The sequence below is a fragment of the Megalobrama amblycephala genome, unplaced genomic scaffold (assembly GCF_018812025.1).
Source record: "Megalobrama amblycephala isolate DHTTF-2021 unplaced genomic scaffold, ASM1881202v1 scaffold507, whole genome shotgun sequence".
Lineage (NCBI taxonomy): Eukaryota > Metazoa > Chordata > Actinopteri > Cypriniformes > Xenocyprididae > Megalobrama > Megalobrama amblycephala.
Window position 1 is genome coordinate 78,132 of NW_025953422.1, and position 12,340 is coordinate 90,471.

The following is a 12,340-nucleotide window of genomic DNA, read 5'->3' on the forward strand; positions in this document are numbered from 1 at the left end:
GGTCCTTGCACTGGCTTCCAGTTGCATTTAGAATTGATTTTAAAGTACTGTTACTTGTTTATAAATCACTCAATGGTCCTAGGACCCCAATACATTGCAGATATGCTCATAGAATATAAACCTAACAGATCACTCAGATCATCAGGATCAAGTCATTTAGAAATACCAAGGGTTCACTCAAAGCAAGGAAGGTCTGCTTTTAGCTGTTACGTCAGCCGCAGCTGGAACCAGCTTCCAGAAGAGATCAGGTGTGCTCCTACAGTAGCCACATTCAAATCCAGACTCAAAACACATCTTTTTATCTATGCATTTGCAGATTGAGCACTGTGCCATGTCTGAACTGTTTGCATTTATTTTATATACGTATTATCTTTTTATTCTTTTAATTCCTTTCCTGTTTTTATTTCATTTTTAATGTAGTTTATATCTTTTATGTATCATCTTGTTATTCCTGACTTTTAATGCATCTTAAATATTGCTGTCTGGTTTAAAGAGCTGGGAGAATTAGGAAGAAAGCTTTTGTGATTAGTTTAAAATTTGGATAAGGGGACAAACCATGGGGAAATTTGAGCTGTGGTGCATGGTTAAGATATCTCTGGATTACAGTCAGGACACTTTCCAAAGGGGGAAATTTGAATAAGATATCTCCGGAAGGGGGATTGGGGCTGTGTGGCGCAGTTTGTGGTGTCTTGGCAAAAGGGGAGATTGAAACTTTGTTTATCAGTTCGAAGTACCTTAACAGGTAGAGCTAGACAGTGGTCCTGTCGTGTGAGAAGATCCATTTAGATCCACTCTGACAGACAACAACAAAAAACTCCCTGAAACTTCCTAGCTCTTCCATCCAGATAACAAAATTCTCTGTTTTTACTGTTATTTCAATTTCTTATGTTCTATTTTTATTCTTCTTCTTTATGTAAAGCACTTTGAATTACCATTGTGTATGAAATGTGCTATACAAATAAAATTGCCTTGCCTACTGCCGCAGCAGTGACCACTGATCTCGCAACACCCTTCAGACCAAAAAAACTTTATTCCCCACTGCCGCAGCAGTGATTTCAGCCTCCACTCTCAAAGCAGTTTCTGTATAGGGACAGAAAAGTATCCCTTCACTCCCTCAGCAGTGATTTCTCTCTCTGTTCCTACAGGAGCCTTTCGTTTCCTCTTAAAGCTCCCACAGGAAATTCACCACACAAGCTGCCTTAGGGATTAAATCCTTTAAGTCCTCTGTACTTATATTGTTGAACTACTCTTAGTTGACTGCTCAGGTTGCTGTCCTTGTAAATATCTTTTTGTGGGTTTAACTCAGAGCTCGAGCCGAGCCTCGTTTGACGACAGCAAGTCAAGTTTGTTTTACCATATGATGTTTTATTTACAAAATCCAGGAGGAGCAAGATCAGATAATTAACCTAATTAGCACAGGTGGAGAGCATTCAGTTAATCAACTCAACCAATGTCAAAAGGTATAAATTCAGCAGACTGACTTCTGTTCATCTGAGAGTTTATCAGCATCCCTCCTCCACCCCATCTCCTCACTTATAGTTCTATCTACTTTTACCACACCGGGGGGAAAACTCTGGGTTTGGGCCAAAATTCTGAGCTTGGAGCCCTCTCCCCAGACAGCACGCCAAATACGCATAACTTTAAGCATTCTTGTTACTTAATAACATTAAAGTTGAACCACTGTACTCACATGAACTGTTTTAAATATGTCAAAAATATCTTAATTTGTGGTCCAAAGATGAACAAAGTTCTTATGGGTGTGGAATGACATGAGGGTGAGAAATAAATGAGAGAATTTAAAATTTTGGGTAAACTAACCCTTTAAGCAGATTCTTAAAAACCCCTGATTGGCCATTGTGTTCACATGCTCATCAGATATGTCTGTGATTGGCTACAATGATCAGTGCTAGACATCTTTGATGCTCTTCACCAAGCGCTTACACAGATACTCACAGGAGCGTTTGAAAAAGGGCGTCTATCAGCAGATCCCTGATATATCCACTGATAGACACCTGCTTTCAAACACTCCCATGTGTATCTGTGTAAGCAGCTAAGCCCTACAATTAATAATAATGATAATAATAGTAATAAAAGAATAGTTAAATAATACAAATAAAAATGGCTTCAAGAACAGCATCTTCTCTGGATCTAATTTTAATTCAGTCATTCTACAAATTAGCAGCACAAACAAAAAACATAAGACATCAATACGGAATGAATTCACTTTCATGCAACTAATACATTTATATTATAGGCAATGAGACAAGATTAAACTCTTACCTACAGTGATGTCAACAGTGTTACTCCAAGGTGATATTACAGTGCCGTTTTGGTAGGAGTAATTACAGCTGTAGCTGCCCTGATGTGAGACGCTTACATTGACAAGGTGGAAAGTCACATCAGAAACATGTTTCTGGGAGGATATTGATGATCCGTTTACGAAGAGGTGGAATTCAGCATCAGCATTGCATCTTGGTTTAGGTGTTGTGCATCTGAACTGAATGTTTTGTCCAGGAGAAACAACTGCACGAGAAACTGCATTTGTGGAGATCAGGAAAAGAGTGGGTCTCTGCAGGTCACCTGCAAAAGAAATAGGCATCCATTTAAAATTACATGTTAAGATAAAAATCATTAAATACATGAAGCTTATTATAATTTCTATTGCTCATTTCTACCTAACTCTGTCAAAATGCAAAAGATTTACCTGAACAAACAACACCAGCATCTTCACCATGACCACAGTTGTGAGCTCCTAGTCCTCTGTGTGAACATTGTGTGAGGTTTCCTTCACCTCCCGAGCATCCAACACCATCCAGCCAGATCGATCCACTGCCTTGACCAAAGGCGGCACTTTTAGGTGCACTGATGGCTGAACCACACTCTAACTGTCTGCACACCACAGCAGCATCATTCATGTCCCAGCCATCATCACACACGGTTCCCCACTGGCCATTATGAAGGATCTCCACTCTTCCACAGCATGAATCAGACCCACTGACCAATTTTATGTCTGGTAAGATATAAACATGTAAGTAATGTTATTAAAAACTATGTTGTAAGTATGTGTATATTGTATGTGTTTGACATTGTTAGTAGCCAAGCTTTTTTTTTTTTTTTTTTATAATTATTATTTGGGACTAAACACCATAGGTTTATGTTGTTTTCAATCACTATTGTACTCTTTTCATCACAAGCAAAACATCAAATATACAATGGCATTTTGGATCTGGGGAAAGCATATATTTTTACCTTTTAAGCAGACGACACCTGCATCTTCTTGATGACCACAGCTAAAGAATCCAAAAGGACTGTGTGAGCACTGTGCGAGGGACGATTCACTTCCTGAACATCTCACATTAGTCAACCAGATCCGACCACTTCCCTGGCCAAAACGAGCGTTGGAGTGTGCACTAACAGCTCGTCCACATCCCAACTGTCTGCACACCACCTCAGCATCATTCATGTCCCAGCCATCATCACACACTGTCCCCCACTGGTCATCATAAAGGATCTCAACTCTCCCAGAGCAGTCAGTATTACCATTCACCAGTCTGATACTGTATTTAACTAAAAAAAATAAATAAAATACACATATTATAAATCAACACACATCTAACAACATGCTAAAACATAAGTCATTCCATGTCTTTCCACGCTCATGGGCAAAGGAATTTCTCTCAAAGGCTTGCAGGCGAGTCTGAGTTCACACAAAAAATAATCTTTTAGCAAACACCAATGCTAAATTTTACATATATAGTAATTATTTTTCACAGCTTATAATAATCAATTTAATGAGCCCATGTTTCTGGCATAAATTAATACATTTTTAGATAATTGTGTGATTTGTATATGTACAGTACATTTCTGAAATACATTACTTGTACACAGTGACCTCTGATAACAGACCACACTAAATTGTAATGTAGATACATGAATGTCATGAAATTCAAAATTTTCTTTGAAACATTACGTACTGAAAGCGCTATACAAATACTTGTGCATTGAATTTTACTACCATTTTACTACCACAGCAGGTATTTTGGCCTGTGCTCTTGCAACCACTTTCAGATCGATCTTTATTCCCCACTGCCGCAGCAGTGACCACTGATCTCGCAACACCCTTCAGACCAAAAAAACTTTATTCCCCACTGCCGCAGCAGTAACCACTGATCTCGCAACACCCTTCAGACCAAAAAAACTTTATTCCCCACTGCCGCAGCAGTGATTTCAGCCTCCACTCTCAAAGCAGTTTCTGTATAGGGACAGAAAAGTATCCCTTCACTCCCTCTGCAGTGATTTCTCTCTCTGTTCCTACAGGAGCCTTTCGTTTTCTCTTAAAGTTCCCACAGGAAATTCACCACACAAGCTGCCTTAGGGATTAAATCCTTTAAGTCCTCTGTACTTATATTGCTGAACTACTCTTAGTTGACTGCTCAGGTTGCTGTCCTTGTAAATATCTTTTTTGTGGGTTTAACTCAGAGCTCGAGCCGAGCCTCGTTTGACGACAGCAAGTCAAGTTTGTTTTATCATATGATGTTTTATTAACAAAATTCAGGAGGAGCAAGATCAGATAATTAACCTAATTAGCACAGGTGGAGAGCATTCAGTTAATCAACTCAACCAATGTCAAAAGGTATAAATTCAGCAGACTGACTTCTGTTCATCTGAGAGTTTATCAGCATCCCTCCTCCACCCCATCTCCTCACTTATAGTTCTATCTACTTTTACCACACCGGGGGGAAAACTCTGGGTTTGGGCCAAAATTCTGAGCTTGGAGCCCTCTCCCCAGACAGCACGCCAAATACGCATAACTTTAAGCATTCTTGTTGCTTCATAACATTAAAGTTGAACCACTGTACTCACATGAACTGTTTTAAATATGTCAAAAATATCTTAATTTGTGTTCCAAAGATGAACAAAGTTCTTATGGGTGTGGAATGACATGAGGGTGAGAAATAAATGACAGAATTTAAAATTTTGGGTAAACTGACCCTTTAAGCAGATTCTTAAAACCCACTGATTTGCCATTGTGTTCACATGCTCATCAGATATGTCTGTGATTGGCTACAATGATCAGTGCTAGACATCTTTGATGCTCTTCACCAAGCGCTTACACAGATACTCACAGGAGCGTTTGAAAAAGGCCGTCTATCAGCAGATCCCTGATATATCCACTGATAGACACCTGCTTTCAAACACTTCCATGTGTATCTATGTAAGCAGCTAAGCCTTACAATTAATAATAATAATAGTAATAAAAGAATAGTTAAATAATACAAATAAAAATGGCTTCAAGAACAGCATCTTCTCTGGATCTAATTTTAATTCAGTCATTTTACAAATTAGCAGCACAAACAAAAAAACATAAGACATCAATACGGAATGAATTCACTTTCATATAACTAATGCATTTATATTATAGGCAATGAGACAAGATTAAACTCTTACCTACAGTGATGTCAACAGTGTTACTCCAAGGTGATATTACAGTGCCGTTTTGGTAGGAGTAATTACAGCTGTAGCTGCCCTGATGTGAGACGCTTACATTGACAAGGTGGAAAGTCACATCAGAAACATGTTTCTGGGAGGATATTGATGATCCGTTTATGAAGAGGTGGAATTCAGCATCAGCATTGCATCTTGGTTTAGGTGTTGTGCATCTGAACTGAATGTTTTCTCCAGGAGAAACAACTGTATATGTGGAGATCACAGAAAGAGTGGGCTGCTGCAGGTCACCTGCAAAAGAAATAGGCATCCATTTAAAATTACATGTTAAGATGAAAATCATTAAATACATGAAGCTTATTGTAATTTCTTTTGCTCATTTCTCCCAAAATAATGTCACTGCAAAAGATTTACCTGAACAAACAACAGCAGCATCTTCACCATGACCACAGTTGTGAGCTCCTAGTCCTCTGTGTGAACATTGTGTGAGGTTTCCTTCACCTCCCGAGCATCCAACACCATCCAGCCAGATCGATCCACTGCCTTGACCAAAGGCGGCACTTTTAGGTGCACTGATGGCTGAACCACACTCTAACTGTCTGCACACCACAGCAGCATCATTCATGTCCCAGTCATCATCACACACGGTTCCCCACTGGCCATTATGAAGGATCTCCACTCTTCCACAGCATGAATCAGACCCACTGACCAATCTTATGTCTGGTAAGATATAAAAATGTAAGTTATGTGATTAAAAACTATGTTGTAAGTATGTGTATATTGTATGTGTTTGACATTGTTAGTAGCCAAACACCAAATGTGCATAGCCCTTGCTTTTTTTTTTTTTTTTTTTTTTTTTTTCAAACTCAATGTGGTGTAATGTCAGATTCACATTCTCTATATTGTATGTGTTGAAATTGTTAGTAGCCAAGCTTTTTTTTGTTTTTAATAATTATTATTTGGGACTAAACACCATAGGTTTATGTTGTTTTCAATCACTATTGTACTCTTTTCATCACAAGCAAAACATCAAATATACAATGGCATCTTGGATCTGGGGAAAGCATATATTTTTACCTTTTAAGCAGACGACACCTGCATCTTCTTGATGACCACAGTTATGGTCTCCCAAAAGATTTTGTGAGCACTGTGTGAGGAATGATTCACTTCCTGAACATTCTACATTATCCAACCAGATCGGATCACTTCCCTGGCCAAAATGAGCGTCGGAGTGTGCTCTAACGGCTCGTCCACATCCCAACTGTCTGCACACCACCTCAGCATCTTCAATGTCCCAGCCATCATCACACACTGTCCCCCACTGGTCATTATAAAGGATCTCAACTCTCCCAGAGCAGTTATTACTACCATTCACCAGTCTGATACTGTATTCACCTAAAAAATAAAATAACTATGTTATAAATAAACTCACATCTATCAACATACTAAACTTGCTAAAACTATCAATCATCTCATGAAATTAGGATCTGAGTTTTAACTAACAGTCTGTTACTTACCAGTTACTGAAGTTTGAGCACTGGCTGTTGAAATGAAAAACAGTGACAATTAAAAACATTGTAGACTTACAGTTAGATATTATGATTTACTTTAACATCACCATCACTGAGCTTCTGACACCTCTTTCAGTCTTTATGTAAAAAACATTTTCCCTGAAATTTTGAGTAATAATAATCTGCAAGAGCGTGATTATAAACAGAATGAGTGTCCAGTGAGTACGAGTTTGTTCAGCTGATGACGTTTAACATCCCTGACAACCTCTGTAGTCCCATTTAGCCACTTCTTAGCAAACACCTTCTTAAGAAAAGTAAAAGATTTAAAGAAAATCACATGGGGCATTACTGATGTATTTTATGTTGTAGAGTAAAACATGAAAATATCTTGAGATTGCCCTTATTTCAGGCCTTTAAATTTTTTTTTCAAAAAATCTATATAGATTTCAAAACGATGGAACCAGAAGTGCTAACTGGTTAGTTGCTAACTGGTTTCCAGAGTTTTGGCCTACAAAAATACCTCTTCCTTGCCATAAATTTGTGTAAGTAGATGACACATTCAACTGCTCCAGACATGTTGACGCATCCGCCATCTTGGAATGGTCAACATTTCATTTCAGATGCTTTCTGCACTCACAATAAAAACCAATGAGTTTTCTCCAAGTATTGCGCAGCCTGTGGTTGTGAAACCACCAAGATTTAAATAACCTTTCACGGGTGAGAATGTGTTGGTTTGTTTTGTATTAACTCAATATTACAGGTTTTTAAACTATGGTAACTTTTATTGTTGTGTTAGCTAACACCTTCTTCTTATCTAACATTAACAATAAACTAAATCCTAAGAAAATCATCTGCTGAGGTCTACTGCAGACATAGATATTCATACATGTGTTTAACTACAGTTGAAGATGCACAGTCAACCTGATCTTGAGTGTTTATGTGTTTATGGCTTATGTATATGCTAATGAGGCATCAATGAATATAGAGTATATGATCCCTGCAGCCCTCTATACTGTATATCGTAACACAAGGAAGCTGGGGAGCTGATTGAGACGCACCCATGGATGATTTTTTTAGAATGCTGTCTATATCGAAAAAGACATACCATTGCAAAACTGAGCTGTTTCCCGAAAGCTAGTAGACTGTAAAAACCAATAAGCTTACAATGCTTTTGGGAAACGCCGCCATAGGCGGCAATGTTGTGAAAGGCCAGTGCTGTGAGTGTGACTGCTGAGCAAATGAGCAGTGGTTTTGTGGTCAGGCATTGGCGTAGGCCATAGTTCTTCAAAATCTTCATGACAGGGCTGCCAACTTGCATGTTTTCAGCATGAGACTCATGCAACTGTCAGACAAGACAGAGCAGGTTACTCTGACATGAAACATGAAGTCTCAGCTTTCAAATTCTGTCAATTTTATTATGAAATTCAAACAATACACACTGTTATGGTGCTCTTAAATGTGACAGATCGCTGTAGTGCCTCAGCTCAAGCGACACATGAACCAATGTTCTTCTTCTTTACTAGGCCTACTAGTTCATAGTAAATAAACAAGAATGAACATCAGAAGCTATGTTGAAAGATACAGTACAACTTTCGGAAATGTATCATGTCTCATGTAATTCATAGTTTTCAGTCACATGACTCGCGGAGTCCCTGGAGGGCAAAACAGCTGTGTAACTGCAGCACAAGCCTGTCAATTTTCCATCTTAAAAACAAAAATATGTGAACAAGATGCAAGTTTTGGGCACTTGTGATACTGCAGTGATTTCAATCATTAAAAACAGTCGGATGATTTTTTAAAAAGCTAACGTGAAAAACACTAAGGGTGGGTTGCACCAATAAGTATTAAATTATGCAAAAATAAAAAAAAAATATTTATTTTATTATTTTTATTATAAAATTAGTATTGAAAAACTGATTTTGCCCTGCACAAAAATGCTAAACTTTGACAAAGTAATTTTTATTGTTATAATTGTGATTTCATAACATTTAGATATGAATCCAACTGAAAAAAACTTGACTTGAGTAAAAAGACATCTTTCAGTCATTCAAATAGCACATAGCAAATAGTGGAGCTCTGCAGCATCTACTGGTAAAAGTGTTTTTTTTTTTTACTTTTAAAACTGCATTTTTCAAAAGATGGGCACTAAACCATGTCAAATTATCCATGTTATCCACATGAATGAAAGTTAGAAATCTGGGCCTTTTATAAAGTGAATTTTACATAAAAAGCTGTTCATGCATAAAAATTTTAAAAAATATTTTTTAATTTATTTATTTAAATTTAAAAGATATCACAAATCCTCCAAAACTGCACAAATGTTGAGAAAAAACATTAATAAACAGAGTAAAATTACATTGGTTTTTAAAAAATATATTATATTGTTACAAAATTACATTTTGTTGCCTGGGGTCTCCAGAGACCCTGAAGACCACGAATGTAACTTTTTAACATAAAAACAAGATATCATTCCAATTTTTTATTTGTAGATCTTAAAAGTGTTAACCACCGTACAAAGTCTCATGCCATTTGGACAAAGAGAACTTTTTTTTTTATTTGAGCATACATCATTTGCGGGTTAAGTGCTCACGAAAGAGATGAGTTTTCAGCTGTCTTTTGAATATTGCCAGGGATTCTGCATTCAAAAGACAACCATCACAAAAAAACAACAAAAAAAAAACAGTCGTGGATCATAGGTAACCACACAGTATTAAGAACCATGGGTTTACATTTGAATGGGATTATTTTAATAAATTCAGCTATCTTTTATGTAAAATATCTTACTCAGGACAGTACTAAAAAAATAACATGCATTTTTGTATGATCTCTCTTAATTTGTTAAAATTATTCAGATTTTCACAAGTTCTGCAAGGGGTTCACAAACTTTTTCAAGCAACTGTATTTATTAAATAGTTTATATTATATTTATATTATATAGTTTTTTTTTTACACCCCCTTAGAAGTTAATTCTAACAGCTCTGCTTCATGATCCCTTTCAGTGTAAATCCTGGTGTCTAGATGATTACGGGTATGTACTGTAAGTTACTGATCCATGTGTAAACATAATGATGTAAATATCTGCATTCATGTGCGAGAAGTTATAGTTAGTGCTCCTTCATTTTAGTTTACTGAACAGGTTATTTTTCATGAAGCAGCTCAAATTTATTTAGAGCAGCTTGTCGGTGAATGTCTTTTCAAAATCAATCATGTCAACTCAAACATAACATTAATCAATGTTTTCATTTTGAAAAACAAGTGAAAAGCTCAGTAAAAATCTGAGAGATGACAGAACAACTATAAAAAGATGTAGACTATTGCAAGAAATATACAGTTCATAATCCTTAAGTATACTGTTTTTTATGATGTATGAAACATTGTGCAGTAGGTTATTAAGAAGAATATCATTTTAATATGTAGTTTAAAAAAAGTATAAGAATTGAAAATGTAATTTACCCAATATCAGAATGAGAAGATAAGGTCTTGGCATTGCAGTTCTTGTGTTGTTTCAAAGTACCAATGAATTTAAGAAGTTACTTCCTGGTTCATAAGAAGAGCTGGTGCTTTCTCCACCTCTACTTAAAAGGATAGTTCATCCAAAATTCACACACCCTTGAACTATTTCTGTTTGAATAAACACCTGCTACCCTCCCATACTGAACATGCAGCACTTGTGTTCAGTTAAACTTTCTGCCTATTGACGTGAACTTTAACATGCTAGTCAGTGTGCACTTGTTACATATGATCAAAGGCGGCTGTGAAAATAAATCTACATTGTTTATCCTTTTAATTAAAAAAAAATTACAAAATATTATTGAAGTAAAACAATTGAAAGGCCTTCTCATCCAACATCACTGCCTGACCTCACAAATGCGCTTCTAGAAGAATTGGTCAAAAATTCCCATAAACACACTCCTAAACCTTATGGAAAGACTTCCCAGAAGAGTTGAAGCTGTTATAGCTGCAAAGGGTGGGCCAACTCCATATTAAACCCTACGGATTAAGAATGGGATGTCATTAAAGTTCATGTGCATGTAAAGGCAGGCATCCCAAAACTTTTGGCAATATAGTATATATATATTAAAAAAACTGAACTGATCACTGAATGTTCATTGTGGACCCTAAAATGGTTCTTCTATGGCAGTGGTTCCCAAACTTTTAAAGGTCCCGTTTTTCGTGGTTTTTTGTAGCTTTGATTGTGTTTATAGTGTGCAATATAACATGTGTTCATGTTTTGCGTGTAAAAAAACACAGTATTTTTCACATAATTTACTTAGCTATCTGTATACCGCAGTTTCCACTGTCATAAAAACAGGCTGATGACTTCCTTGTTCTATGAAGTCCCTCCTTCAGGAATACGTAACGAGTTCTGATTGTGCCAGCGGTTCCTGTGTTGTGATTCGACAGCAGTTTAGCGCATCTTGCCCGGAAAGGTCACGCCTACCATAATGTGGAGATGCATGCGCTCAGTGTTATTGTAAACATGTCTTTAATTTTACCCTATCAATTTGAGCCGGAATCAGACCCGGTGATTGGACTGCGGGATGAAAATAACAGCGTTTCGACGACATGGCGACAAACACACTCTACAAACGCAACTCTTGTGTATTCCTGTGGGCGGAGGTTAGTCAAAAAACTGTTTTAGTGACGTCATTAAAGAAGGAAGTAGAGGGATGTAGTCCAAACTGGCCGTTCGATGTAGGCCACTTCTGTTAAATAAAATATCTCGCTTGGCATTGAACTTTGAGCTTTAAAATTTTACAGATTTTATTTATACTCTAACAACAACATTACACACTAACTAAAGTTTGAAACATGGGATCACGAAGAACGGGACCTTTAACAGTGGAGTAGCCCAATCTGGGCAGTATATACACCTAAAAGAGTATATTTAGCAAAAAGGGGAAGGGAGCTTGGATCAATTTAAAAGTTAGGAACAAGAGAATACACACAAAAAGAAACAATGGTATCACTTTACCAATATTTGTAGTATTATTCTTATAAGTAATATAAGTTATGTTGCTTTGAGTTTACAGTTTTCTCGATTGCTTAAACACTATAACCAGGCTTTTGAACTAAAATTTCAAAACCATAACGCCATTTATCAAACAGCACACCCATTTCCCTAAACTATAAACACTATTCCCCTGTTTTGACACATGAATCAGATTTGTTGAACTGTCACTGCAAAACTCTACACACAAATCCCTTCATTTCTCATTGCCTACACCATGTTGTCATTCAGAAAGCACTAGCATTCAATATTGTTCACTCAAGTCAGCGTAGCTTGAGCTTAATTAGTACACAGTTACCCACGTGGAAACACTAAGAGTCAAAATTCATCACACACCAATCAGAATCTTCAAAAGAGAGATAAAAGAGCCCGG

The 12,340-nt window shown here is 37.0% G+C and overlaps 1 protein-coding gene across 3 annotated transcripts in view; it reads right to left on the reverse strand.

Moving 5' to 3' along the window:
* The window catches only part of LOC125261851 (deleted in malignant brain tumors 1 protein-like), an 88,031-nt gene extending 77,231 nt beyond the window's left edge, over window positions 1–10,800 (reverse strand). Inside the window, exons 1-8 of one of the 3 annotated variants that reach the window (XM_048180406.1) lie at window positions 10,410–10,799; window positions 6,963–6,986; window positions 6,523–6,840; window positions 5,860–6,165; window positions 5,449–5,736; window positions 3,250–3,567; window positions 2,705–3,010; window positions 2,281–2,580 (exon numbers count right to left, since the gene is read on the reverse strand). In XM_048180406.1, coding sequence (XP_048036363.1) covers window positions 2,281–2,580; window positions 2,705–3,010; window positions 3,250–3,567; window positions 5,449–5,736; window positions 5,860–6,165; window positions 6,523–6,840; window positions 6,963–6,986; window positions 10,410–10,443 — 1,894 coding nt within the window. In that variant the 5' untranslated portion in view covers window positions 10,444–10,799. Of the gene's footprint in view, window positions 1–2,280; window positions 2,581–2,704; window positions 3,011–3,249; window positions 3,568–5,448; window positions 5,737–5,859; window positions 6,166–6,522; window positions 6,841–6,962; window positions 6,987–10,409 lie in introns of all 3 variants that reach the window. The other 2 variants (XM_048180404.1, XM_048180405.1) reach the window with 2 other exon arrangements.
* Between the last annotated feature and the right edge of the window lie 1,540 nt (window positions 10,801–12,340).